General features: G+C 38.7%; 1 protein-coding gene across 1 annotated transcript in view; it reads left to right on the top strand.

Annotated features, from left to right (window-relative positions):
* Positions 1-225: 225 nt before the first annotated feature.
* Positions 226-22,587, top strand: part of kin (Kin17 DNA and RNA binding protein) — a 37,102-nt gene continuing 14,740 nt past the window's right edge. Inside the window, exons 1-8 of the mRNA XM_059987333.1 lie at positions 226-406; positions 8,811-8,905; positions 12,126-12,169; positions 14,590-14,712; positions 16,373-16,554; positions 17,273-17,321; positions 18,997-19,054; positions 22,335-22,452. Coding sequence (XP_059843316.1) covers positions 293-406; positions 8,811-8,905; positions 12,126-12,169; positions 14,590-14,712; positions 16,373-16,554; positions 17,273-17,321; positions 18,997-19,054; positions 22,335-22,452 — 783 coding nt within the window. The 5' untranslated portion in view covers positions 226-292. The remainder of the gene's footprint in view (positions 407-8,810; positions 8,906-12,125; positions 12,170-14,589; positions 14,713-16,372; positions 16,555-17,272; positions 17,322-18,996; positions 19,055-22,334; positions 22,453-22,587) is intronic.

The following is a 22,587-nucleotide window of genomic DNA, read 5'->3' as shown; positions in this document are numbered from 1 at the left end:
CGACCAAACAGCTTTAGCCCCCTCTCAGCAATGTTCTTTCTCTCATCGCCAAGGTTAACTTGTTAGGGTTTTTTCTTGATGTGAAGATATAACATTGGGGGAAGGGAGCGAATCCTGAATGTGTGTCATTTGTAAAGGTGTCTGTCTCGGAGACTTTAGGAGGAGAAACGTGGTGACGTAAACACATTTGTTGGCATGAATAGCTAGCGTCACCGGGTTTCTGCGTCTGTGTGGTGACGTAGCAGTCAAAGTGTGTACCAGCCCAGCCGGTGGTGTCATCGAAGCGGACAGGATGGGCAAGGCCGAGTTCCTCACACCCAAGGCAATCGCCAACCGCATCAAATCCAAGGGGCTGCAAAAGCTGCGCTGGTATTGCCAAATGTGTCAAAAGCAGTGCCGGGACGAGGTGAGTTTTACACAAAACCAGGCGGCCGAGGAGGAGAAGCGGCTCTCACGGAAGCACTGCGCGGGATCGGAGGCGGTCGATCCCTGCAGTCCTGATTAAGGAGCTGGTCCTTTCTTCCTTTCTGTAGCAGCTGCCTGACCTGCCGAGATCCTCCAGCATTTGTGTTACTCTCGATTGCCAGCGTCTGTAAAATCTTGTGTTTTTAATTTCTCCAGTGTTATTTGAATCTGAATATTTTTTAATATCCCGAGGAAATCTGCAGATACTGGAAATTCAAACAACACACACCAAATGTTTGTAGAACACAGCAGGCTAGGCTGCTGTGTTTCTATCAGTATTTTGTGTGTGACATTTTAATGTCACCGGCATATGTCGTGAAATTTGTTAACTTTGCGTCAGCGGTACAATGTTATGCATAATAATACAAGAAATGTGAATTACTATCATATATAATCCACGCACAAAAAAATTAAAAAATGGTGAGTTCGTGTTCATAGGTTCCATGTCCATTTAGGAATCGGATGGCAGAGGGGAAGAAGCTGTTCCTGAATCGCTGAGTTTGTGCCTTCAGGCTTCTGTATCTCCTTCCCAACGGTAATAATGAGAAGAGGGCATGTCTTGGGTGATGGGGGTCTTTAATGATGGACGCTGCCTTTTTGAGGCACCGATTTTCGAAGATGTCCTGGATACAATGGAGGCTGGTGTCCATGATGGAGTAGGCTAAACTCACAATTCTACAGCTTGCTTCGATCCTGTGCAGTTGCCCCATCCCATGCCATATGGTGGTGGAACCAGTTAGAATGCTCTCCATGGCACATATGCAGATATTTGTCTGTTTTTGTGTGGCATACCAAAGCTCCAAACTCCTGATGAAATATAGTTGCTGTCTGGCCTTCTTTATAGCTGCATCAGTATGTTGGGACCTGTTAAGTTCTCAGAGATATTAACACCCAGGAGGCTAGAATTGCTCACTCTCTCCACTTCGGATCCCTCATCTTACTCTTTCTGAGATCCACAATCAGTTCTTTGGTCGTACTGACATTGATTGCAAGGTTGTTGCTGCGACACTACTCAATTAGCTGGTATATCTCGCTCTTGATGCTCTTGTCACCATCTGACATTCTGCCAACAGTGATTGGATCATCAGTGAGTTTATAGATGTAATAAATAATAGGAGTTGGTTTACTGTTGTCACATAGGGTATCAGAGGCAGCCAATCCATCCACTGTATTACACAGGGTGTTGTAGTTATGAGGAATTGGAATTGGTTTATTGTTGTCCCATATTTGTTTTACTTGCACAATTTGTGCATTAGTTTGTCAGTCATTATTTTGTATAGTTATACTGTATGTACTTCGAGTTTACTTTGACATTGTAATTGGTTTATATTGTCACATGTACTGAGGTACGGTGACCCAAGAGATTCTGTAGATGCTGGAAAGCTTGAGCAGCTCACACAAAATGCTGGTGGAGTTCTTAAAAATTGGGCTTGATGAAGGGTCTTAGCCCAAAATGTTGACTGTTCATTTCTGCCCCCCCCAAAAAAAAACTCTTAACAGTCTCTGATGTTCCTTTGGATTCATCAGCTGCATGGAAGGGGAGAGGCTGCTAGGCTGCTGAATGGGCAACAGCTTGCTCTCCATATCATACTGCCCTGGCTTGCGAATCTCATAGATTGCTAGGACACAACATCCATGGTTGACCTCGACCGTTGGAGGGCCTCAAAATACAGCTGGTTTACTGAGTTTCTTCAGCTTTTTGTATGAGGTACAGTTAAAATCTTTGATTTATGTTCCAACTATATGGATAATTTCTTTATAACAGTTTATTGAAGTACAGGTCCACAATCCCTTATCCGAAATTCTGAAATCCGAAAAGCTCCGAAAACCGAAGTTTTTCTCGTGTCGTGTGGGGCGACACGTAACAAGGCTTGTTTGGCGCACCAACAGCTGACGTCAGTCAGGTGTGACGTGGCAGCACTAGCAGAGGCCGCTGTACATCAGTACATCAGTTGTGGCTCAGAGTTCATACTGGTTATATGTGCATTTGCTGTTCGCTGCTATTTTGTGTTCACTGTTGACTTTGTGTTTAATTTCACTGTGAAAATGTCAAAAAGAGCTGCAGATACCCCTATGGGTAACAATGAGAAAAAGAGAAGGAAGCATCTATCAGTATTAACACAGAAAGTGGAGTTATTGCAGAAGCTTGATCGACAAGTTAGAAAGACAAGTTACTGAAGTTTTATAGTGATAGTGATGACCATAAACTAATGGAAAAATGGGAAAACACTGCATATGGCAAAAAATGAAGATCTTGACTGTGTGTTGATTGAGTGGGTTAGACAACGAAGAAGTGAACATTTGCCGCTGAATGGCATGTTGATCATGAAACAAACTAGAATATACCATGAAGAACTGAGCATTGAAGGTGAGTGTCAATAGTCAGAGATTTAAGAAATTTAAGAAGTGTCACGGTGTAAAATATCTGAAACTCTGTGGTGAAAAAGCTTTTGCTGATCACGAAGCTGCTGAAAATTACATTGACGAATTTGCCAAGATAATACCTGATGAAAACCTTAGCCCTGAACAAATTTACAATGCTGATGAAACAGCTTTGTAAGGTGCTACGTTCTTAGAAAAACATTAACAATGGATGATGATGATTCGGTTCATTTGAAGCTGTATAATTTTATGTTTTATTCAATGTTTTTGTTGGGAATAAAATGTACTAGTGTATTTATGGTCTATACTTAACCCACTATTCAATTTATCAGTATATTACTGTATAAATAAACTGTAATAGTATTTGTAAAAGAGTGCAGATCTGAAAAACACGGAAGTTCACTCTCCAGCACTCATTTGAGCATGTACAGACTTTTTTTCTTGTCATTATTCCCTAAACAATACAGTATAACAACTATTTACATGGCATTTACATTGTAATAGGTATTATAAGTAATCTAGAGATGATTTAAAGTATACGGGAGGATGTGCGTAGGCCCGGAGCTCCCCCGGGTCCTAAAGTCCACCCGCACGGAGACAGGTTAATTATCAGTGTAATTATCAACTTTCTGAAATCCGAAAAATTCTGAATTCCGAAATGCAACTGGCCCCAAGGATTTCAGATAAAGGATTGTGGACCAGTAGGACAATGGAAAGCAGTAGTAGATTGCTGAACAGCTGGATACCACCAAGTTTTTCTCCACAAGGTCTAGTGATCTTGTCTTGCCCTTTGATCCCCCAGAAGCTCACAGATTTTCCTAAACTCCAGTATTACTAAGACAGGATTACACTGGGTGTCATTCCTATCATTTGTGTGGTATTCCCACTCATTGTTGGATAGCTATTTTTTTAATCATTTCAGTTGTCAGATCAACTTACTCCATTAGTGCATTGAGATAGTACAAGGTAAAATAATAACAATGAAGTGTTAGAGCTATAGTTCAAATGCAATAGACAATAAATTGCAAGGTCTTACCGACATAGACTGAGGTCAGGAGTCCAATTAATCGAACTGTTCAATAGTCTTGTAACAGTGGGTTAGAAGCCATCCTTGAATCTGCTGGTGCATGCTTTTAGGCTTTTGTATCTTCTGCCCAATGGCAGAAGGTGGAAGAGAGAATGTTTGGAGTGGGTGCAGTATTTGATTATGTCAGTCATCCACTCTGATTCCTTCTGCAGCCCTTTGCCTCTTCCACCAATCACTTCCCAGCTTCTCAAATCAACATAGAAACATTGAAAACCTACAGCACAATACAAGCCCTTCGGCTCACAAAGTTGTGCCGAATATGTCCCTACCTTAGAAATTACTAGGCTTACCGATAGTCCTCTATTTTTCTAAGGTCCATGTACCTATCCAAAAGTCTCTTAAAAGACCCTATCGTATCCACCTCCACCACTGTTGCCAGCAACGCATTCCATGCACTCGCCACTCTCTGAGTAAAAAACTTACACCTGACATTTCCTCTGTATCTACTCCCCAGCACCTTAAACCTGTGTATTCTTGTGACAACCATTTCAGCCCTGGGAAAAAGCCTCTGACTATCAACGCTTCTCATCATCTTATACACAATCCATTCCTTTTTCTCTCGTCCCGCACTTTCTTGCCTTCATCCTTCTAGATTCACCTGTCACCTACCAGCTCATATTCCTCCCCTCTCCCCACTCTTTTTTCTGACTTCTGTCCTCTTTCCAGTCCTGAAGAAAGGTCTTGGCCTGAAATTTTAATTGTTTATTTTCCTCCATAGATGCTGTCTGATCCACTGACTTCCTCCAGCATATTACATGCAGTGCTGCAGAGTTCCAGCATCTACAGTCTGTCCTGTGCCCGTGAATTCATATTTTTAGTTTACTTTCATCAAAAAGTTTTACCGTTAACTTTTAGCAGAGGCACTGGGTGCATGTAGCATTTTACTGTGGATCACTATTGTTCAGAAATAATGGAACAAAAAAAAACTAACTGGGAGGAACTCATTCAGGCTGTAACTGCAGAGCAGGGGTTCCCAACCTTCTAATATGCCATGAAGCATTACCATTAACTGGAGAGTCCGTGAATCCCAGGTTGGGAACCCCTGCATGAGCAGTTGATGTTTGGACTTGAGATCCTTTGCATTGAAGAGAGGAGGGAAAAGTTTTCTTCAAAGTGAGCATACCGTGGTGAAACTTTGCAGTGAAGTATTAAAGTGAGATGTGAGAGCTACAGATGCTGGAATTTAGTGCAACACACAAAGTTCCAGAAGAGGTGTCAGGCTTAAAAGAATTGATAATGCAGAAAAGATTCCAAGTTTCAGCTTCATCTCCTTTAATATGTACATCAATGATTGTCATGAAATGTCAACTCCTTCCAAAGATGAGAGCTTTGTTTTCCAGAGCTTTGTTTTATTTTATTCCTCTTGCATGTCTGTTTTGCTCCAGGATTTCGGACTTAAATGGGGAAACACATGATGTGATTAATCCAGATGCAGTTTTTAAAAATTGATTTGTGCTTTTTTTTTGTTCACCTCTTTAATAAGAAAAAAATCCTTCTGATATTCTTTCATATTTGTTTTAGCTATTGTGTGTTTTAATTAACATTGAGTATCTGCTAACTTCAGAGATAAATATAAGCGGTCATATGCTGTAATTGGAATGCTGCTGCAAGCTTGTTTGTTATCTCCTTTCACTTTAAGCTCAAAAAGGCCAGGATGCATTCTTTTTAATCCCTGACTAATATGAAAGAATAGTACAATTACTCTGCATCCTTTCACAAGAAAACAGCTTTTTGTTGTCTTAATTATTTTCATAAATATTGTGAGTTTGGAAAGGTTATCACAGACTTTGATTGTAAATTCTCTGAGCTGGTTTGTCCTTTGTTCGTTCTAAGTTTGCCAGCTCAGAAGAAACTTTCTCGCTCTCTGGTGTACCAGAGGGCAACCAACATCAGCAAGAGTCAAAGCTTTCTTGAACAGAAAAGGAATTACTTGAAAAAAAGAAAATAATAATGAAGTGAGTTTTAATATTGGAAACAAACCTGTTAAGAGTTCTGTTGCTTGAATTAAGTAATGCAATTTTTAGCAAAGCTTTGTTACTTTGAGACTGCATTTTAGAATGTTAGCAACCTAGTCAATTTGCAGCTAGAGGTATAATTTCTTGATGGTAATCACAATGGTTGAAGAGAAGTATTTTTAGGTTAAGGGGAATTTCATTTGGTAGAGTTGAAAAGTATCTCTAGTATAATGGGACATTTTGTATCATTTTTACAGCTTGTTAAGTAGATGCAGAACTGTGCTTACAAAATTCTAATGTATTGGAGCAAAATTTGAGTAGTGGAATTCTGGGTGCATTTATTTAATATTGTGGTTTTCACAAATTTCTTCCCAGTAACTTCAAATTGTTGGCTGGTTCTTTGCTTGCGAAAATCAGGTGGGGAAAACTTCATCACTGTAGGACTTCTCTTCCTGCCTGCACTGCATAGGTTTATAGTGAGGATTGGTGCATGTGGACGCATTCTGCTCTTCAGGCCGGGGAGCGTTCCACAATGGCACAGTGAGCTGTGAAGATTGCGGTGGCTGCAAAGCTGTAGGTTGAGAATCCAAGATTTCTTTCTCCTAGATAGACTGCCTGGCAAGGCTGAGGAGTTCCATCCACTTGGGTTTGGAATCTGAGTTGTCCTTTTCCTAGGCTGGCTGCCAGCCAAGGCTGATGAGCCTAGACTATCCACCCAGTCATACTGTTGGACACTCGGTTGCATAGTTAATAAAAACAGGGATGCCACTTGAAGACATTGCTATGGGCACAGTAGTATAGGAGAGGCCATATGCAAGTGTCCTCCTGCATGGCAAGCCAGAAAGTGGCCCTGTGGTGATCACTACCCTGGAAAGGTGAGGTTATTGAAGATGCTTCACTTTCCTTAAGTGAGCTGTTCATCCAGCTCAGCACTCACCCAATAATTGCTTGAATGTTGTTTTCTGTTTTGCAAGTGCAATTTTAACTTGTTTTGATGAGACTGGTATTTGAAGCTGTCTATGCAACAAGACCCGAGTAATACTTGAGTAATAAGTGGCAACTAATGCTCATGCCACATGAGCTAAGTAGGACCATCTGAACTGATCTGTAGGAACAATATGCAAAACAAACTTTTCATTGTACCTCAGTACATATGACAATCATAAACCAATACCAATGTTACAAGAGACCAGCCACTTTCCTTGATAATCGAAGTAATTTCTATCACAAAATTCACAACCCCTACATATTGGGGTTAAGGGGGTTAAGGGTTAAGGTGCATAGTTTATCATTGACCAGAACCTTAATTGAATCAAACTAGGGATTATTATCATTTGCTGTTTTGCAGCAGCAGTACAGTGCAAAAATTTTTAAAACTATTATAAATTATGAAGTATAGGGCAAAGCGACGTTCATGGAATGCTCAGAAATCTGTTGGTAAGGAGAAGAGAACATGTCCTGGTTTTGAGGGTCGTTACTGCCTTCTTGAGTCACTTCCTTTTGAAGATGTCCTTGGTGGGGGTGGGGTGCCTGTAAAGGAACTGGCTGAGCCTAAAGCCTTTGCAGCTTCTTGTTGCTCTGTGCATTGGAGCCTCCATCCCAGGCAGTGATGCAACCAATTGGAGTGCTCTCCACCATACACCTATAGAAATTTGCAAGTGTTTTATCAAATTTTCAAACAAAGTAGAACCTTCTTCATGATTGCATCAATCTATTGTGGCCAGGACAGTTCCTCTGAGATGTTAACACCCAGAAAATGGCAAAAAACAGCAGATGAGGGTCTAGCTATTTTATGGAAAGTAACTCACTTTTAATTTTCACTGAGCTTTTCCACTGAAACGTTAATTCTGTATTCTTTTCCCAAATAGGCTGATTTGTTAAGTTTTTCAAACATTTATTATTTCTATTTCAGACTTCCAGCACCTGCCGATTCTTTTGATTTGCATTTTCTGTTCGATTCAGTCACTTCCAGGAATATTGACTTGTGAATTTCTCTTTTTTTTAGACAAGATTTCCATCTCTATCTTTTTTACCTTTTACACAGGCAGTGGTTTCTCTTTTTCATCTTGTCTTTAGAGATATTCCTTTTTGTCTTTATCATCCTTCCTTCACCTTTTGTGTAACATAAATGGACTTGTTTCCTTTCTTGTCCAATTCTGATAAAGGAACTTTGAACTGGAGCCTTAACTCTGTTTTTCTTTCCACGGATTCTAGAAATATTCAGAAGATCAGGCAGCATTTTAATTAGTGTTGCATTGAAAACTGGAGTCAGTTTTGATTTTGTTAAATCAAAAATCCAGTTTGAATGTTGTGGCAAATTGTAAGCGTAAATGCAGGAATAGAGAAGTACTTACCTGCATAAATGTAAAGTGACACGTTAAATGCTGTAAAATGCTCAGTGACATGAAACACTGATTTAATAGTGATTAATTAATGGATCTTTCCACATAGGAAAACAATCGCAGAATATTGTTAGGCAAATTTTTGTCACTGTAAACCCACTACCACACATATCCAAATAAAGTGCAGCATAAATCAAGGATGATATGAGCATCTCACATAGGTTGCACATCTCAATTGACTCGTGGTTTGTTTGTCATTTTGTAAGATAACAAATGACTGAAGATATTTCAACTTGGGAATCACACAATTCATATTGGTTTTGAAAGGACTGAGTAACGGGGAATAATTGTTGATACCGGGGACTTGTATTTTCTCCTCAGAACTCCATTGACCTTGTGTGACTATATTGCAAGCCACTATTTCAGAGAGTTGAATGCTTTCAAAAGAAAACCTGACAGATGTATGATCTATTTTAATATTTTGCTCTGAAACTTCATTAGAATGAGGGTTAGGTTAGATAGCTAGTGATATTTCTAAAATATGTTGTGTACACTGATATAATTTGTGTTGAATTTCAGAATGGTTTTAAATGTCACTGCATATCGGAATCCCACCAACGACAGCTTCTGCTGGCATCTGAGAACCCACAGCAATTTATGGATTACTTTTCAGAGTATGTACACTGTTTCAATGCTTATGTAAACTTTGCTAACAAAGGTTGAAAGTTGTTTTAAGTTTTTAGCAATCTAAAATTTTAAAACATAAGTTGCTTACAAGATGTGTATAGTTAACTCAGAATTAATTATCTGATAGATTTTTTGTGTGTGGAAAAAAATTAAGAAAACAAATGTTAAAAGAAGCACAATCAATTAATGATGTAATTGTTGGCCTCGTTGTGCTGATGTACCTGCTCCAAAGAAATAGGTTTCTAATAATTTCCAATTTGAGTTAAAAAAATGCCAGGAAACTCCAGCATATCAAAATATCTTCCTGTCACTTGTTATCTGCTCCATAAATAGCTCTTGTCTTGTTCCTTTGCCCTTCCCTTTAAAAAAAATGTAGCTGATAAAATTCAACAGTATGAGTATCAACCTTTATCCTTTTCGGTCCAGTTTCTCTATTTCCTTTTAACAAGTGTCGAATTTCCCTTGTTTCGATGAGGCATACAGTTTTCTATAAGCTTTAACATTTCTTAAAAAGGACAACTGAAAATTACTTTTTTTTGGCCTTGAAAATTTTTAGTAATTTGCTGTGTTCAAAGGTTTAATGGTTTATCAAGTTACAATTTTTTTAAAGGAAAGCAACATTAATTGTGTGTAACATACACAATGCTGGAGCGACTCAGCAAGTCAGTTATCATCTACAGAGAGGAATAAGCAGCTGGAAGTTTTGGGACCAAGACCCTTCATCAGCAGTAGACTTGCTGAGTTCCTCTAACATTTTATGTATGTTGCTCAAGATTTCCAGGATCTGCGGAATCTCTTGCATGTACAAATTTTGCCTGAATAGTTAATCCATCAAAGGAATCAATAGGATTTTTCTGACATTATTAGGATTATTTGAAAGCGAGTATACATTTTATTTAGCAGTAAATTACCTGATTTTATTTTAATTTTGTTAGTGTGTTTTTTTTTGAACAATGCAAAACCTGTGGCCATATGTTTAGAATAGCGGTTGCTTAATTCTGAGAAACTTCCATCCGAGCAACTTCCCAGTAACTTCAAATTGTTGGCTGATTCTTTGCTTGCGAAAATCAGGTGGGGAAAACTCCCATCACTGTATCCCATTTCCTTGATTCCCTTAATATCCAAAGATCTATCAACCTTTTCCCTTGTTACGGATTCAAGCAACAATAAATACATGAGTTAGGCAGGGGTTTTTATAACAAATAACACGTTTATTAAACACTGAAAACAAACCCCCCAAAAGTAAACAAATCACTAACGTAACCGGAAATCAGCTGCTGTGCGGCAGCTTAAACAGTTCTTAAAGCAAGGAAGCTTAAACAGTTCTTAAAGCGATGTTGCAAAAACAGTTCTTCAAAGTAGTATTGCAAAAGTTCAAAATGCTCACAGTCCATTTAAGGAAGAGACTTTTTAAGATGACTTAAATTCTCTTTCACGTTGTGTTGCTTCAGTTCCCAAATCAAACTTTTCCCACCAAGAATTTACGTAGATGGACAAATGAAACGGCTTAAAGGCACTGACCTTTCCTTTACAGAACTGTTCCCAATCCTTTCTGCTATTTCACAGGGATTAACACGAGAACAGTCAACAAATACCTTCCGAATAAGGATCAAACAAGGTCGAACCTGTTGCACCGTCGAAATCGATTCTCCTCGATCTTTTAACTCCCGAACTCCGATCTTCACTCTCCACTGATTCTCAACTAGCACTGTTATAAAGAAACTGCTGGCAATGACCTTTTAAACTTTAGGCATTATATAAAACTTCATCTTTCAACTAAACTGCGTCATAACATTAAATCACGCAGTGGCATGAAGTCAACATGGGGGCAGCCACGAACTGCCCCTCCTCACAGGGAGGGGTGCTCCTTTATACCCTGTTTAAAAAAAACCTGTCACATGACCTCTACTGGTGGGAAAATGACATCACTCCACCATCACAAGACCATTACCTCAAGTCCAGTATAGCTTCAACACCAGTCACGTGACAAGTACACCACTGTCACGTGTCACGGGTACGTAACACCCTGAATAACCTCTGCAGGGGGAGCTTTCATAACCCTTGGGTAGAGTATTTCCAAGACTCACCACCGTCTAGGTAAAAATGTTTCTTCTGGCTTCTAAGACTAAGTCTTTGACCCCAGGTGCTAAATATCCTACATCTAAGCCAGCTTTCTCAGCAGTCTTATGAACAGGATATGCACAAAATGCTGTTGGAACTCAATCAAGTCAGGCAGCGTCTATGGAGATGGATAAGCACATTTTTCCTTTGTCCCTCCATCTTATGTCGAGTTTATTTGAGCAAGTATGGTAAGGTAAAAGTACAATTAAAAAAAAAGTGCTTGCAACAGCAGGCACATAGATTGAAACAATAAAACACAGCACTTAAGTTGTACTTTAATTATACATAATATATGCAAGACAGTGACGAAAGAAACAGGTAAGCAATAGATCAAATCAGTAAAATGTCCATTACAGTGGAAGAGGTAACTTACAGCTTTCTTTTACTGAGGTAGGTTTAGGGTTGTGCAGGTCAGTTCAAGTGCCTGACAGTTGTGGGAAAGTAGGTGTTCCTGAAACTGTGAGTGTGGGACTTCAGGGTTCTGTACCTCCTGCCCAATGGTAGCAGCAGGAAGAGGACATGACCTGGAATGTGCGAGTCCTTGATGAAAGACGCTGCCTTCTTGAGACAGCAGCTACTGTAAATGCTTTCAAATGAATAGCTGTGCCTGTGTGGACCTGACTTTGCAGCCTCTTGCTTTCCTTTTTACTGGAATTGCCATTAACAGGTCATCATGTTATTCCTTTGTATTGTGGAGCACATAATCTCACCACTCAGGATTTAGAAAAAATACAGCAAATTCCTGCCTAAAGAAATTGCGCAAGATTACAGTACTATCTTGTGTCAGTGGTAAGTGTGATCAGTTTGTGCTGATGTGCCACATCTAGAATGTTTCTTTGAAAGAGTGGTTGTTAGATAGTGTGGCAACTCCAATGGAGGATGGGAAAGTGGAAAGAAAGCAGTTGTGCGTTAAATACAGAAAAAATTGAGATTTTTAAAATAAATTGTTTAACATTTGTTTGCAATATGCCCCTAATGGCTTTTGTTTTGAATTAATCTAATTTTTTATGGTACCGTGGTGATATTCTAAAGTGTTACATTTCTGTGAAGTGCACAATTTAATTTTGTTTTTGTCTCCCTCTTCAGGGAGTTTCGCAATGAATTTCTTGAGCTGCTTAGAAGACGTTTTGGTAAGTTGTCGTATACTTTCTTTTATAATGCACAATGTCATTAGATCTAGCTGAACAAAGCAGCTCCAATTTAAAAAAAAATGTAAACTACTGATGTATAAAACAATTTGCTGTTGGCTCAACTCTTTTGAAATATTGTTACTTGCATTACTCTTCAAAGTATTGCACTTCCAAGAGTAAAGCGTACAGCCTGTTACAGATACATCCCTTTATTTAGCATGCTTTTTATGTATTGGCACCATTGGTCCTCATTCCGCAATGAGAGCAGATTTCTTACCCTCATTTTCTCTTTAGGCTGTTTACTGAGAAACATGGCTATCAGAAATGCTAAGTGAATGTTGTAGTGTTTCAGTTCAAATAGTCACAGGAATGTTGAACTGAAACACTGAAATATTCACTTTTCATTTCTGATGGTCTTTCTTGGTTAACAGTTTAGAGGGAAAGGGATCTGTTATCATTACGGAATTGGACTCTATGGTGCCAACTAATACATAAAAAGCATACAGGTGTCCCCCGTTTTTTGAACGTTTGCTTTATGCCAACTCGCTGTTACAAAAGACCTACATTAGTACCTGTTTTCACTAACCAAAGAGGATTTTCGCTTTTATGAAAAAAAGGCGCCCGCTTTATACATGTGTTTACCCCAAGAAAGACTACAGTGACCGTGAAACCTTGTGCAGGCAGTTGTTTGCGTATGTGTGTACATGCGTATGCATGTACTTGCTGATTTTTTTCTCCAAATCGATTTTGGCTCACTGTCTTCCCGATTTTGATAGGTAAACTACACCGTACATACAATATTTCTACTTTATATTTATCATATCATTCCTGCTTTTACTATATGTTAGTGTTATTTTAGGTTTTATGTGTTATTTAGTTTGATTTGGTAGGTTTTTTTTGGGTCTGGGAACATTCAAAAATTTTTCCCATATAAATTAATGGTAATTGCTTCTTCGCTTTACGACATTTCGGTTTACAAACGGTTTCATAGGAACGCTCTACCTTCGGATTGGGGGGGGGGAACCTGTACTCAGTAAAAGATTGTATTTGTGACAGATTGTATGCTTTATTCTTTGAAGTACAATTCTTTGGAGGACAATGCAAGCAACTATATAATATTTATGATGTCTTGAGTGTTCTTAGATTGCACCACGTTATTTTGTTGGGTTGACCGTAAAAGATCAACAGTTATCTGGATTGATTCCCTCTGGTGAAGGCTGGTGCCATTGGCATCTGCCTCTGTCTGCTCAAGTGTGTTTGCGTTCTTTACATTGTTACGTACCCCGTAACTGGGTGTCTTACCAGCAAAGATAGAAGTGTCCATTGGAGTCTGGTGATACTATTTTCAACAGAATTTATTAGTAAAAATATACAAAATAATATCAAAGCGAATATACAGAGAATATACGTTAGCAATACTAAACCTAAAAGTGGGGGTATAATAATCACTAATGAAACAAGCTTTATCGTTGTCTAGGGGATAATGAATTGTCAGATGGAAATATAAAGTTCAGTTCAGTTCATGCAGGCTGCGGTAGTTGTTGGTCGCTGTGTTGCAATTGTTGGAGAGAGAGAGAGAGAGAAAACGTGAACAGTAACAGCTATTATCTCGCCAACCTTCTTTTACGATTTTGATCTGTCGATGCGTTGTTGTTGTGGCCATTCACGTATGACCCCTTCGTCCTTTAGCTAGACCGTTCTTCCTTGGTGGATACACACACAAGTCCCTGCCAGTCTTGCTACAAAACACTGTGAGTTAAAATTTACCGACCCTTCGTTCGGTCTCCGATCTCCCACCCTGTCTTGTGGGTTTCTGATGCTTACTAGCGTTTCTCCTGGTGCGTCTGAGGGGTGTTACCCCAGACCTCACTTTTATCCCCACTCACGGGGTCTCAGGTGTCAATCAGGTTGGGATGATGTAACCCATCAAACCAACCCACTCTGGTTGCTCCCTGAGGAGTTTCAATGAATAGAACAGTACCAAGTAAACAATCCTTCTTCAAAAGACAATAGCAGTAAATCAATGGCTTTTGTCAGTAGGAGACATTCCACCTTAGCTGAGTCTCTCTCTCATTAACTTTCATGAGCTGTTATCAATAACAACTGCCCTGGCAGCTTTCCTTTGTCTCTCTTACTTCCTTGGTAGCAGCATCGAAATAGTAGTGATTTGCAATTCTCCAAAGGGGTGGGGGGCGGCGGCATGGGCGACTCTGCACCCTTCTGCCCATCAGAGTTGTTCATCCTTCGTAACAACACTTTATGAATAACTGGGAAAGCTGGGGAATCCAATATCCACTGCAGTGACATCATGGGGGACACAGCATGTAAATGTGCTTGCTATATTTTTATTACATATGTTAGCAGGGTCAATCAAAATAATTTAATACTGCAATATACCATCGTATGCTTTATTTTTATAGGAACAAAGCGCGTTCATAACAATGTTATCTACAATGAATACATCAGCCACCGAGAACATGTTCACATGAATGCAACAATGTGGGAAACGTTGACTGACTTCACCAAGTGGCTTGGCAGAGAAGGTGAGTAATTATTGCACAATTATTGTTATTAGTTTTTCCTCTTTAATCTTCCTATTTTAAATAGTTCACTCTATTTGTTTTGATTAACAAAGAGGAAATTTTAAGGTATTCCTTCCCCCCACATTGACATAAAAAGTTGCCAAGCTCTAATATCACCAAACAGCTACACATTTAAGCTGGTCTAAAATGTTTTCTTGCAGATTAATTCTTTTGAGCGTTTAGTAAAAAATGAGTCAGCATCACATTATAATTTTCACATCAAACTTAAGATCAGGTCAGCATTTTGAAATTCAAACACTTCAGTGCATTGGTTTGGATTGAAGAGTGGTTATCATATTGAAAACAAGAGTTCGAATAAGCAGTCCTTTGCAGGCTGGAAGCATGTAACTAGTTAAGTGGACCAAGGATCAGTTCTTGTCACTCAAATATTTACAATATAAATGACCTGGAGGAGGGGGCAGAGTTCAAGGTATCCAAGTTTGCTGATCATACAAAAGTAGATGGAAGGGAATGATGCTGTATTAGGACTCTGCTGCTGCATAAAGGCAGGTTGACTGAACAAGTGACAGCTTGGCAATGGGAGTTTACTGTGGGAAAGTGTAAAGACATGCACTGAAAAAGCAGACTTTTATCTAAGTGGAGAAGGAATGGAAGTGAGGAAGGTATGGGGGGTGTCTGGATGTTGTGCAGGAAATGCAAAGATCTGACAGTCAAGTACAACACATGATTGAGAAGGCGAAAGACATTGGCCTCTTTTGTAAGAGGCTGAAGTTTAAAAATAGTCATTTTTATATAGGGTTTTGGTGAGACCACACCTAGATAGCAATTTTAGTAGCTATGTTAAAGAAGCAATATATTAGTACTCACACACAGAGTGCTGGAGGAACTCAGCAGGCCAGACAGCATGTATGGAAAAGGGTATATTCGATGTTTTGGACCCGAAGTGTCGTCTATATTCCTTTCCATAGATGCTGCCTGACCTGAGTTTCTCCAGCATTTTGCATGTGTGTTTTGCCTGGATTTCCAGCCTCTGCAGATTTTCTCTTATTTGTTAATATTATTAGCATTGTAGGCTGTCTGAAAATTTGCTGAGCCAAATCCTAGGATGAGAGGTTAATACAATCATGAGCAACTGAAGAAATTAGAATGATGTTCTTTGGAGTTAGGAAGAATGAGGGATGATCTTATTGAAACATAGGGACTTGATAGGGCTCGACTGGGTAGACGTTGTGATGTGTTCACTGGTGGGAATGAGGGGCTAAGGACTAAGGAGCAGTCACATAAAACTGAGGTGTGTATGAATTTTTCAGGGCATGGAGAATCTCTGGAATTCTCTGCCGTCGAAGGATATGGAGGCTAGATTATTGGCAGTATTTAAAGAAAAAGTAAATTCCGTTTTTTTGAAAGATCTACAAATTGAAGCCTATGGAAAAGTGACATAGTGGAAAGGAGGCCTAGGACAGATCTGCCATAAATGCTGAGGCAGGCTGAGTGGTCTACTCCTGTTTTCTTCCATTTTCATGAACCTTCACAAATTGTCCAGAACGATGTGTAATGACTTCCTTTGTATGAAGAGACTACAAGATAAGTTTTTCACTGTATTTTGGTACATGTGACAATAATACACCAAATGAAGCTCACTGTGTACCCTTTCATTTAGGTTACTGCAAAGTGGATGAAACACCAAAGGGTTGGTACATTCAGTACATTGATCGTGATCCAGAAACCATCTGTAGACAACAGGAATTGGAGAAAAAGAAGAAGCAAGAGTTGGATGATGAGGAAAGAAACGCCAAGTTTATTGAAGAGCTAGTTAGAAGAGGAAAGGAAGGAAAAGAAGAGGTGAAAATTTTAATAATTTGCACAAAAAGAGCATTTTTGGTACTGTTATAAACCTTTGTAATTATGTCCCCCATTCTCCATTGGAACCTTTCAGATTGCTGTCCACCCCTACCCAATTTCGTCAATGTCACAAGAGAACACGACAGTGGTTTTCTTTTACTGCTTGTCTCCTTAGATTATGACATGCAAGAGTAGTTATTTACTTTTACATTGGTGATCTATCTCATTTTACAAGTGTGTAAGTTCCCTCTACATTATCTGTAATGGCTTCATTTGACCCAGTACGATCATCTCAAGGGTGTCCCATGATCCCTTACATCTCATTCCTCAACCATTTATAAAAATACAAGAACACAAGCTGAGTTTCTGTATATTTTAAGATGCAGCCTATTTATAATGGGATATTCAATATAATCTCAACGACAAAGAGTCTCCACTAGAAAGATCAACGATTCCTCCAGCATTTTCTGTGTTTTGCTTTAGATTTCAGTGATCTGCAGAATTGAATCAGAATCAGGTTTATTATCACTGCCATGTATTGTGAAATATCTATGTTTATAATGTGGGAACCATTGTCTCTGACCCAAATGGAGTGGATTGACTCTGAATGACAATTCATACACCTTCCTGACTTCCTCACTCCTGTGAATTGTCTTGGTCATGGTCAATGTGCTATTTTTGTTAAAAATACTGTATCTGTTTTCTTTTAATTGTATAGGATATCCCAGTTTTTACAGAACTGAAGAGAGAAAACGAGGAAGAGAAAGGTATGCTTTGAGGAATGTACTGTAAGGGTATTTGTAACTTCCATAACTTCTCTAAGGCATCACTGCTTACCTTTCTAATCCTGGATTTTTACCATTTGACATTTAAAATCCTTTTATTACTGAGTGGGAAGAGTTTTGTGACAACTTTGTTTTCTGCTTGTAATCTACCAAGCATACTCTTTCCAATGCAAATTCATGCAAGAACCCAAGCCACTTGAATCAGTGTGACCCAACATTAGTATTCATTGGGGTTTATTTTGGCACTTGAGATTATATTGATTGCATGAACCAAGCATGCGGGCATTTTGATTTCGTAATGCATTTCTGAATTCTTCACACTTTTTGTTTTAGTGAAGTGAAAGTTGCATCTGAAACTTTTATAAACATTTTAGCAATTACATGTGACTTCTCTCATCGTACCATTGGAAAAGTTACTGAATTTCGATAAGACCTAATAGCAGAATTCAGCCATTTGCCCCACCAGGCCTGCTCTGCCATTCCATCATGGCTGATCTATTATCCCTCTCAACCCTCTTCTCCCTATAACCTTTGACACCTTTACTAATCTAGAACCTATCAACCCCTGCTTTAGTTATACTGAATGACTTGGCCTCCACAGCTGTCTGTGACAGTGAATACCACAGATTCACCACCCTCTGTCTAAAGAAATACCTCCTCATTTCTTTAGAGATCATTATTTCTAAATTGGTTCCTCTCATCCTCTGCAGTATGCATTTCAAGCAAGGCATTTTATATTCTATAAGCCTTGGAATTCTCTTGCCTGTTTTTGTTTTAAGTTGTTATTTTGGATTGGTGATCACCGTTTGGTCACCTGACTTAACTCCTTGTGTGGCCTGATGTTATTTCTGAAATATGGTCAGTTTGAAAATCCCATAATTGAATTAAATTTGTTCTTTTCCAATCTTTGTATCATAGAGTTGACGCTAAAGTTAACCAAGCTGATTATTATCCGATGTGTTTCAAAAAAGCATTTTAATTCATCAGAGACTTGCTGATTATGTTTTGTTTGACAACAGTACTTTCCAGCACTTGAGGATATGTTGCTGTGTTAAAAGTGCTCTTGTGTGACTAGCTTGTTAGGAATTAAAGGTCATGGTTTGTGACCTATCCATAAATGTTTTGTGTTGAAATGCTTTTAAAAGGGCTAGTTTTATGTCAAATTTGAGATTTTAAAGTAGAAATTATAGCTTCTGCTTAGTAATATTTTTCCCTTTTACTCGTTATCAATTTGTCATACAATTAAGTTACACAAAATTTATTTTATTTGAGTGATAACTCTCTTTATTCCTGGACTGAAATATATTTTAACTCCCTGAACTTTAATCATTTTTTTTCAATTGATATGCTGTAAATCAGTTGCTTCATTCCCACCCAGTTTATGTTTGTATGTTAAAGTGGGAATTTTAAACCATTAGGATTTGACTTCGAAGGTCCTGCTTGCCTGAAGTCTGTCAGCAGAGTTGATATTCTCTTCAGGAGAGTTGATCATTTTTGGATAATTATTTGGCTTTTATTTATGTGGATAGTGACTTGATGGGTGGAATTGATCATGCAAGTTCAGTACAGTGGATTTGCCATAGCAAACTCAAAACAATTTAATGTACGAGCATTTTGAAGTCATGGATATAAATGCAATTTCTTCTATTTTGATTAGTTGCCTTTAATTTAAACAAAGGACAAAGTGCGTCGTCAACAACAACAGGTAAATCTAGGTAAGGAACCTACTTTATTAATAATGAAATATTTGAATGTTTAAGTATGCATCTTCTAATATGACAGGAAATAGTGCCGTTTTCTAATTAACTTTTATGAAATTCTATGCTGAGTGTGAGTAAGCTGCTAACAGTTCATTGTTACTGAAAATGGAAATCATTTGAAAAAGGAAAAGTAACTTTCTAAGGTTCGGTATGTAGAGTTACTTGTTTTAAATTCACCTTATTTAATCACTCTGTGTACTTTTCTGTTGTTAAAACACCACTCTTTTCTCCCATAATTAGCTCTCTTCTTTGCATTTTAATATGCACTGATGTGCTGCCATGGGCTCTGCAGTAGTACTATTAATGCACATAATTTTCTTTTGGGCATTTTTGTTACGGTGGAGAGTAACCTGCTGTCCCCTCCAGTTTTCTGGGTTCTCTGGTGACTGATGCAGCTATTTCAGGAATCATTGACTCCTCTATGCTGAGGACAGGAGATGCCGGATGAAACAGGAGGGTGGGTTGTTTGAGGTGATGCCTTCTATCACTGCACAGATGGAAGTTCTATTTATTGACAGCACACACTTATTTCTCTACTTTAAGTGGTTATGAGATGAGACAATCATAGTCATCAGGGTAGTTAGAATAGAAACATAACATAGAAACGTAGAAAACCTACAGCACAATATAGGCCCTTCGGCCCACAAAGCTGTCCCAAGCACGTCCTTACCTGAGAAATTACCTAGGGTTACCCATAGCCCTCTTTTTCTGAGCTTCTTGTACTTGTCCGGGAGTCTCTTAAAAGACCCTATTATATCCACCTCCACCACCGTCACCAGCAGCCCATTCCACACACTCACCACACTCCGCGTTTTTAAAAAAAAACACAACAACAAAACAACTTACCCCTGATATTTCCACTGTACCTACTTCCAAGCACCTTAAAACTGTGCCCTCTCATGCCAACCATTTCAGCCCTGGGGAAAATGCCTCTGACTATTCACATGATCAATGCCTCTCATCATCTTATACAGCTCTATCAGGTTACCTCTCATCCTCCATCGCTGCAAGGAGAAAAGGCTGAGTTGACTCAAACTCCTTCAAGTCATTCTTCAAGGAGGCGCATTATTGAATCTCTTCCTCTTATCTGCTTGTAAATTCCAGAATAATATAACTGCTTCAGAAGTCAGATATTGGGCATTTAGATAACATGGCCTGTCCATTGTGGTTTGACCTCATGTTAGGGTTTTTGTCTTGTGAAAGAACACTGTTGCTTTGCTCATCCTTTCATGGTCTGACTGTAAATTCTAATTGTTAGAAGATATCATGGTCCACAACTTGGTGGAGAGTTTTGACCTGCACACATTGATTGTAAGCCCTTCCGTGCATATACTTCCATGAATGGGTCATCAGTGGCTTAGGCCTGTGTCCAAGCATGTAAACATAAGCGTTATCTGCATACAGTTGCTCTAGTTTTGGAGTGTAATTAACGTAGGCTGTAATGGCGCAACATTATGGCAAGATGGTGAAAAGTAAAGGCAGTTGCAGCTTTGTTTGACATCAGATTTCAATGAAGCAAATATGAAATGGAGTTGAACTTCTATGGGCAGCTGAACTAGAAGAGGTTGTTTCTTAGTCCCTCCTAAGTAATAGAATCCAAGACTAGTGAAATTGGGAAAAAAAACATGTATTATGTATTATACTACCTACAGAATACTGAAAGGCCCAAATAGAGTCAACGTGGGGAATATATTTCCAATAATGGAAGAGTTGAGGACCAGAGAACATAGACTTAGACTAGAAGGACATTCCTGTAGAATAGAGATGAGGAAGAATTTATTTGGTTAGAGGGTTGTGAATCTGTGGAATTCATTGCCACAGACAGCTGTGGAGTCCATGGTATTGGATATATTTAAAGTGGAGGTTGATAGGTTCTTGATTAGTAAGAGGGAAAATAAATCAGCCCTGATTGAACAGCAGAGCACACTCAGTGGTCCAAATTCCTAATTCTGCTCCTATGTATTATGGTTTGCTGTTGTTTACAGTTCTCTTGGTGATCTTGTGGTGAAAATCATAACTGCTACACCTCCAGGTGGATAGATTCAGAAGTACTCCTTCTAATGGAGAGAGGCAGGTTGAGAAAGTATCTCTATTGTTACCACTGTCTTATTTATAGCCTTAAACTAGCCTTAAATAAACTAGAGAACTTCAGAGATGTTATAAGCATGAACACCTTTCTTAAAGGTGTTCATGCTTATAACATCTCTGGAGTTCTCTAGTTTATTCTTCTCTCCCCAGATTTGGATGGTAAGGTTTTCAATTTGTGACTGAAGCTTCCTGTCATAAAAATGTTTACAACTTGCACAGGGATGCACTGTATTTGCCTGGATTTATTATTGTTTTTAGTAGGGATATGGACTTTCCAACCTGTCAAACAAGGTGGGTGACAAGACTGGACCAACTAAGTTCTTGTGGAATGCAGTCTGTTGGATTCTGGTATTTTAATCCAGTGTTCTTTTACAAGTTAGGAACGAGGAACAAAATGTGTTGCTTCACAATCATTTTATTAAGAGTTGATAGAAGAAAGAAAAATTTAAACATTCAGTGATAATCTACGAGATGAGAGAGACAAAGGAACAAAGATAGTGCCTAGCATAGAACAGCACTTTATACCACTGAGATAAGAAAAAAATTCCAATCAAATCAATAGGGAAGAATCAATCAATTAGAAATCACTTATTCAGTACTGCTGTACCAAATTTATCAATGAGAAAGTATTTATTCATTTAATGCAGAACAAAGAAGCTTCCAGAGCTTTCCAGAATTATACTTTGTACAACCACTGGTGGCATATTAAACTATAATGCCTATGAGAATTACTTATATAAACACATGCTTAATTGTCAAACTGCAAAAAAAAAGCAATTAAACAGTCTAAGAATTAAACTGTTGGATCCAATGGTGTTCCCATTAGAATGGAGTTGTGGTTGAAGAGCTCTTTTAAAGTAGGTATTGACTGCTGTCTATCACTGACTATGCATGCTTCTCCCTGTTTCTCAGGGTGGACTTGACTGTACAGGCTGAGTGGCATGGCTAAGTTCTCAGTAGCTGCATGTTCTCTATTCAGAAGGTTCAAACCAGTCTGTTAAGAAAACGTTAGCCGAGTGATCTCTTGCCATTATATTGCATTAAAATTTCTGCAGCCTACAAACGAATTACCAGACCACAGGGGATTATAGTGGAGCTAACTGAATGGAAACAAAAATAACCAAGCTACGCATTGCATGTCTTTCAGTATTTTGACACCGAATCCATTGCAAACAATAGCATCAGTAAAACGAAAGGAATCGGGTCCCACTTCTTCAGAAACAAAAGACAAGAAGAAAAAATCTGCATTGGATGAAATAATGGAGGTAGACTATTGCAGTCAGTTTCACTTTATCCCTGCTATTTTTTTGTAGTCGGAAAGAATAAGTTGTGTGGCTCTGTTACACGTCATTATCAGTTGCAAATGCACAGAATGGTGGCTTGAATATTTCTGGGGATTA

The sequence above is a fragment of the Hypanus sabinus genome, chromosome 13 (genome assembly GCF_030144855.1).
Source record: "Hypanus sabinus isolate sHypSab1 chromosome 13, sHypSab1.hap1, whole genome shotgun sequence".
Taxonomy (NCBI): Eukaryota; Metazoa; Chordata; class Chondrichthyes; order Myliobatiformes; family Dasyatidae; genus Hypanus; species Hypanus sabinus.
Note: the sequence above shows the minus strand (reverse complement) of the source record. Positions and strands in the feature narration are given on the sequence as shown.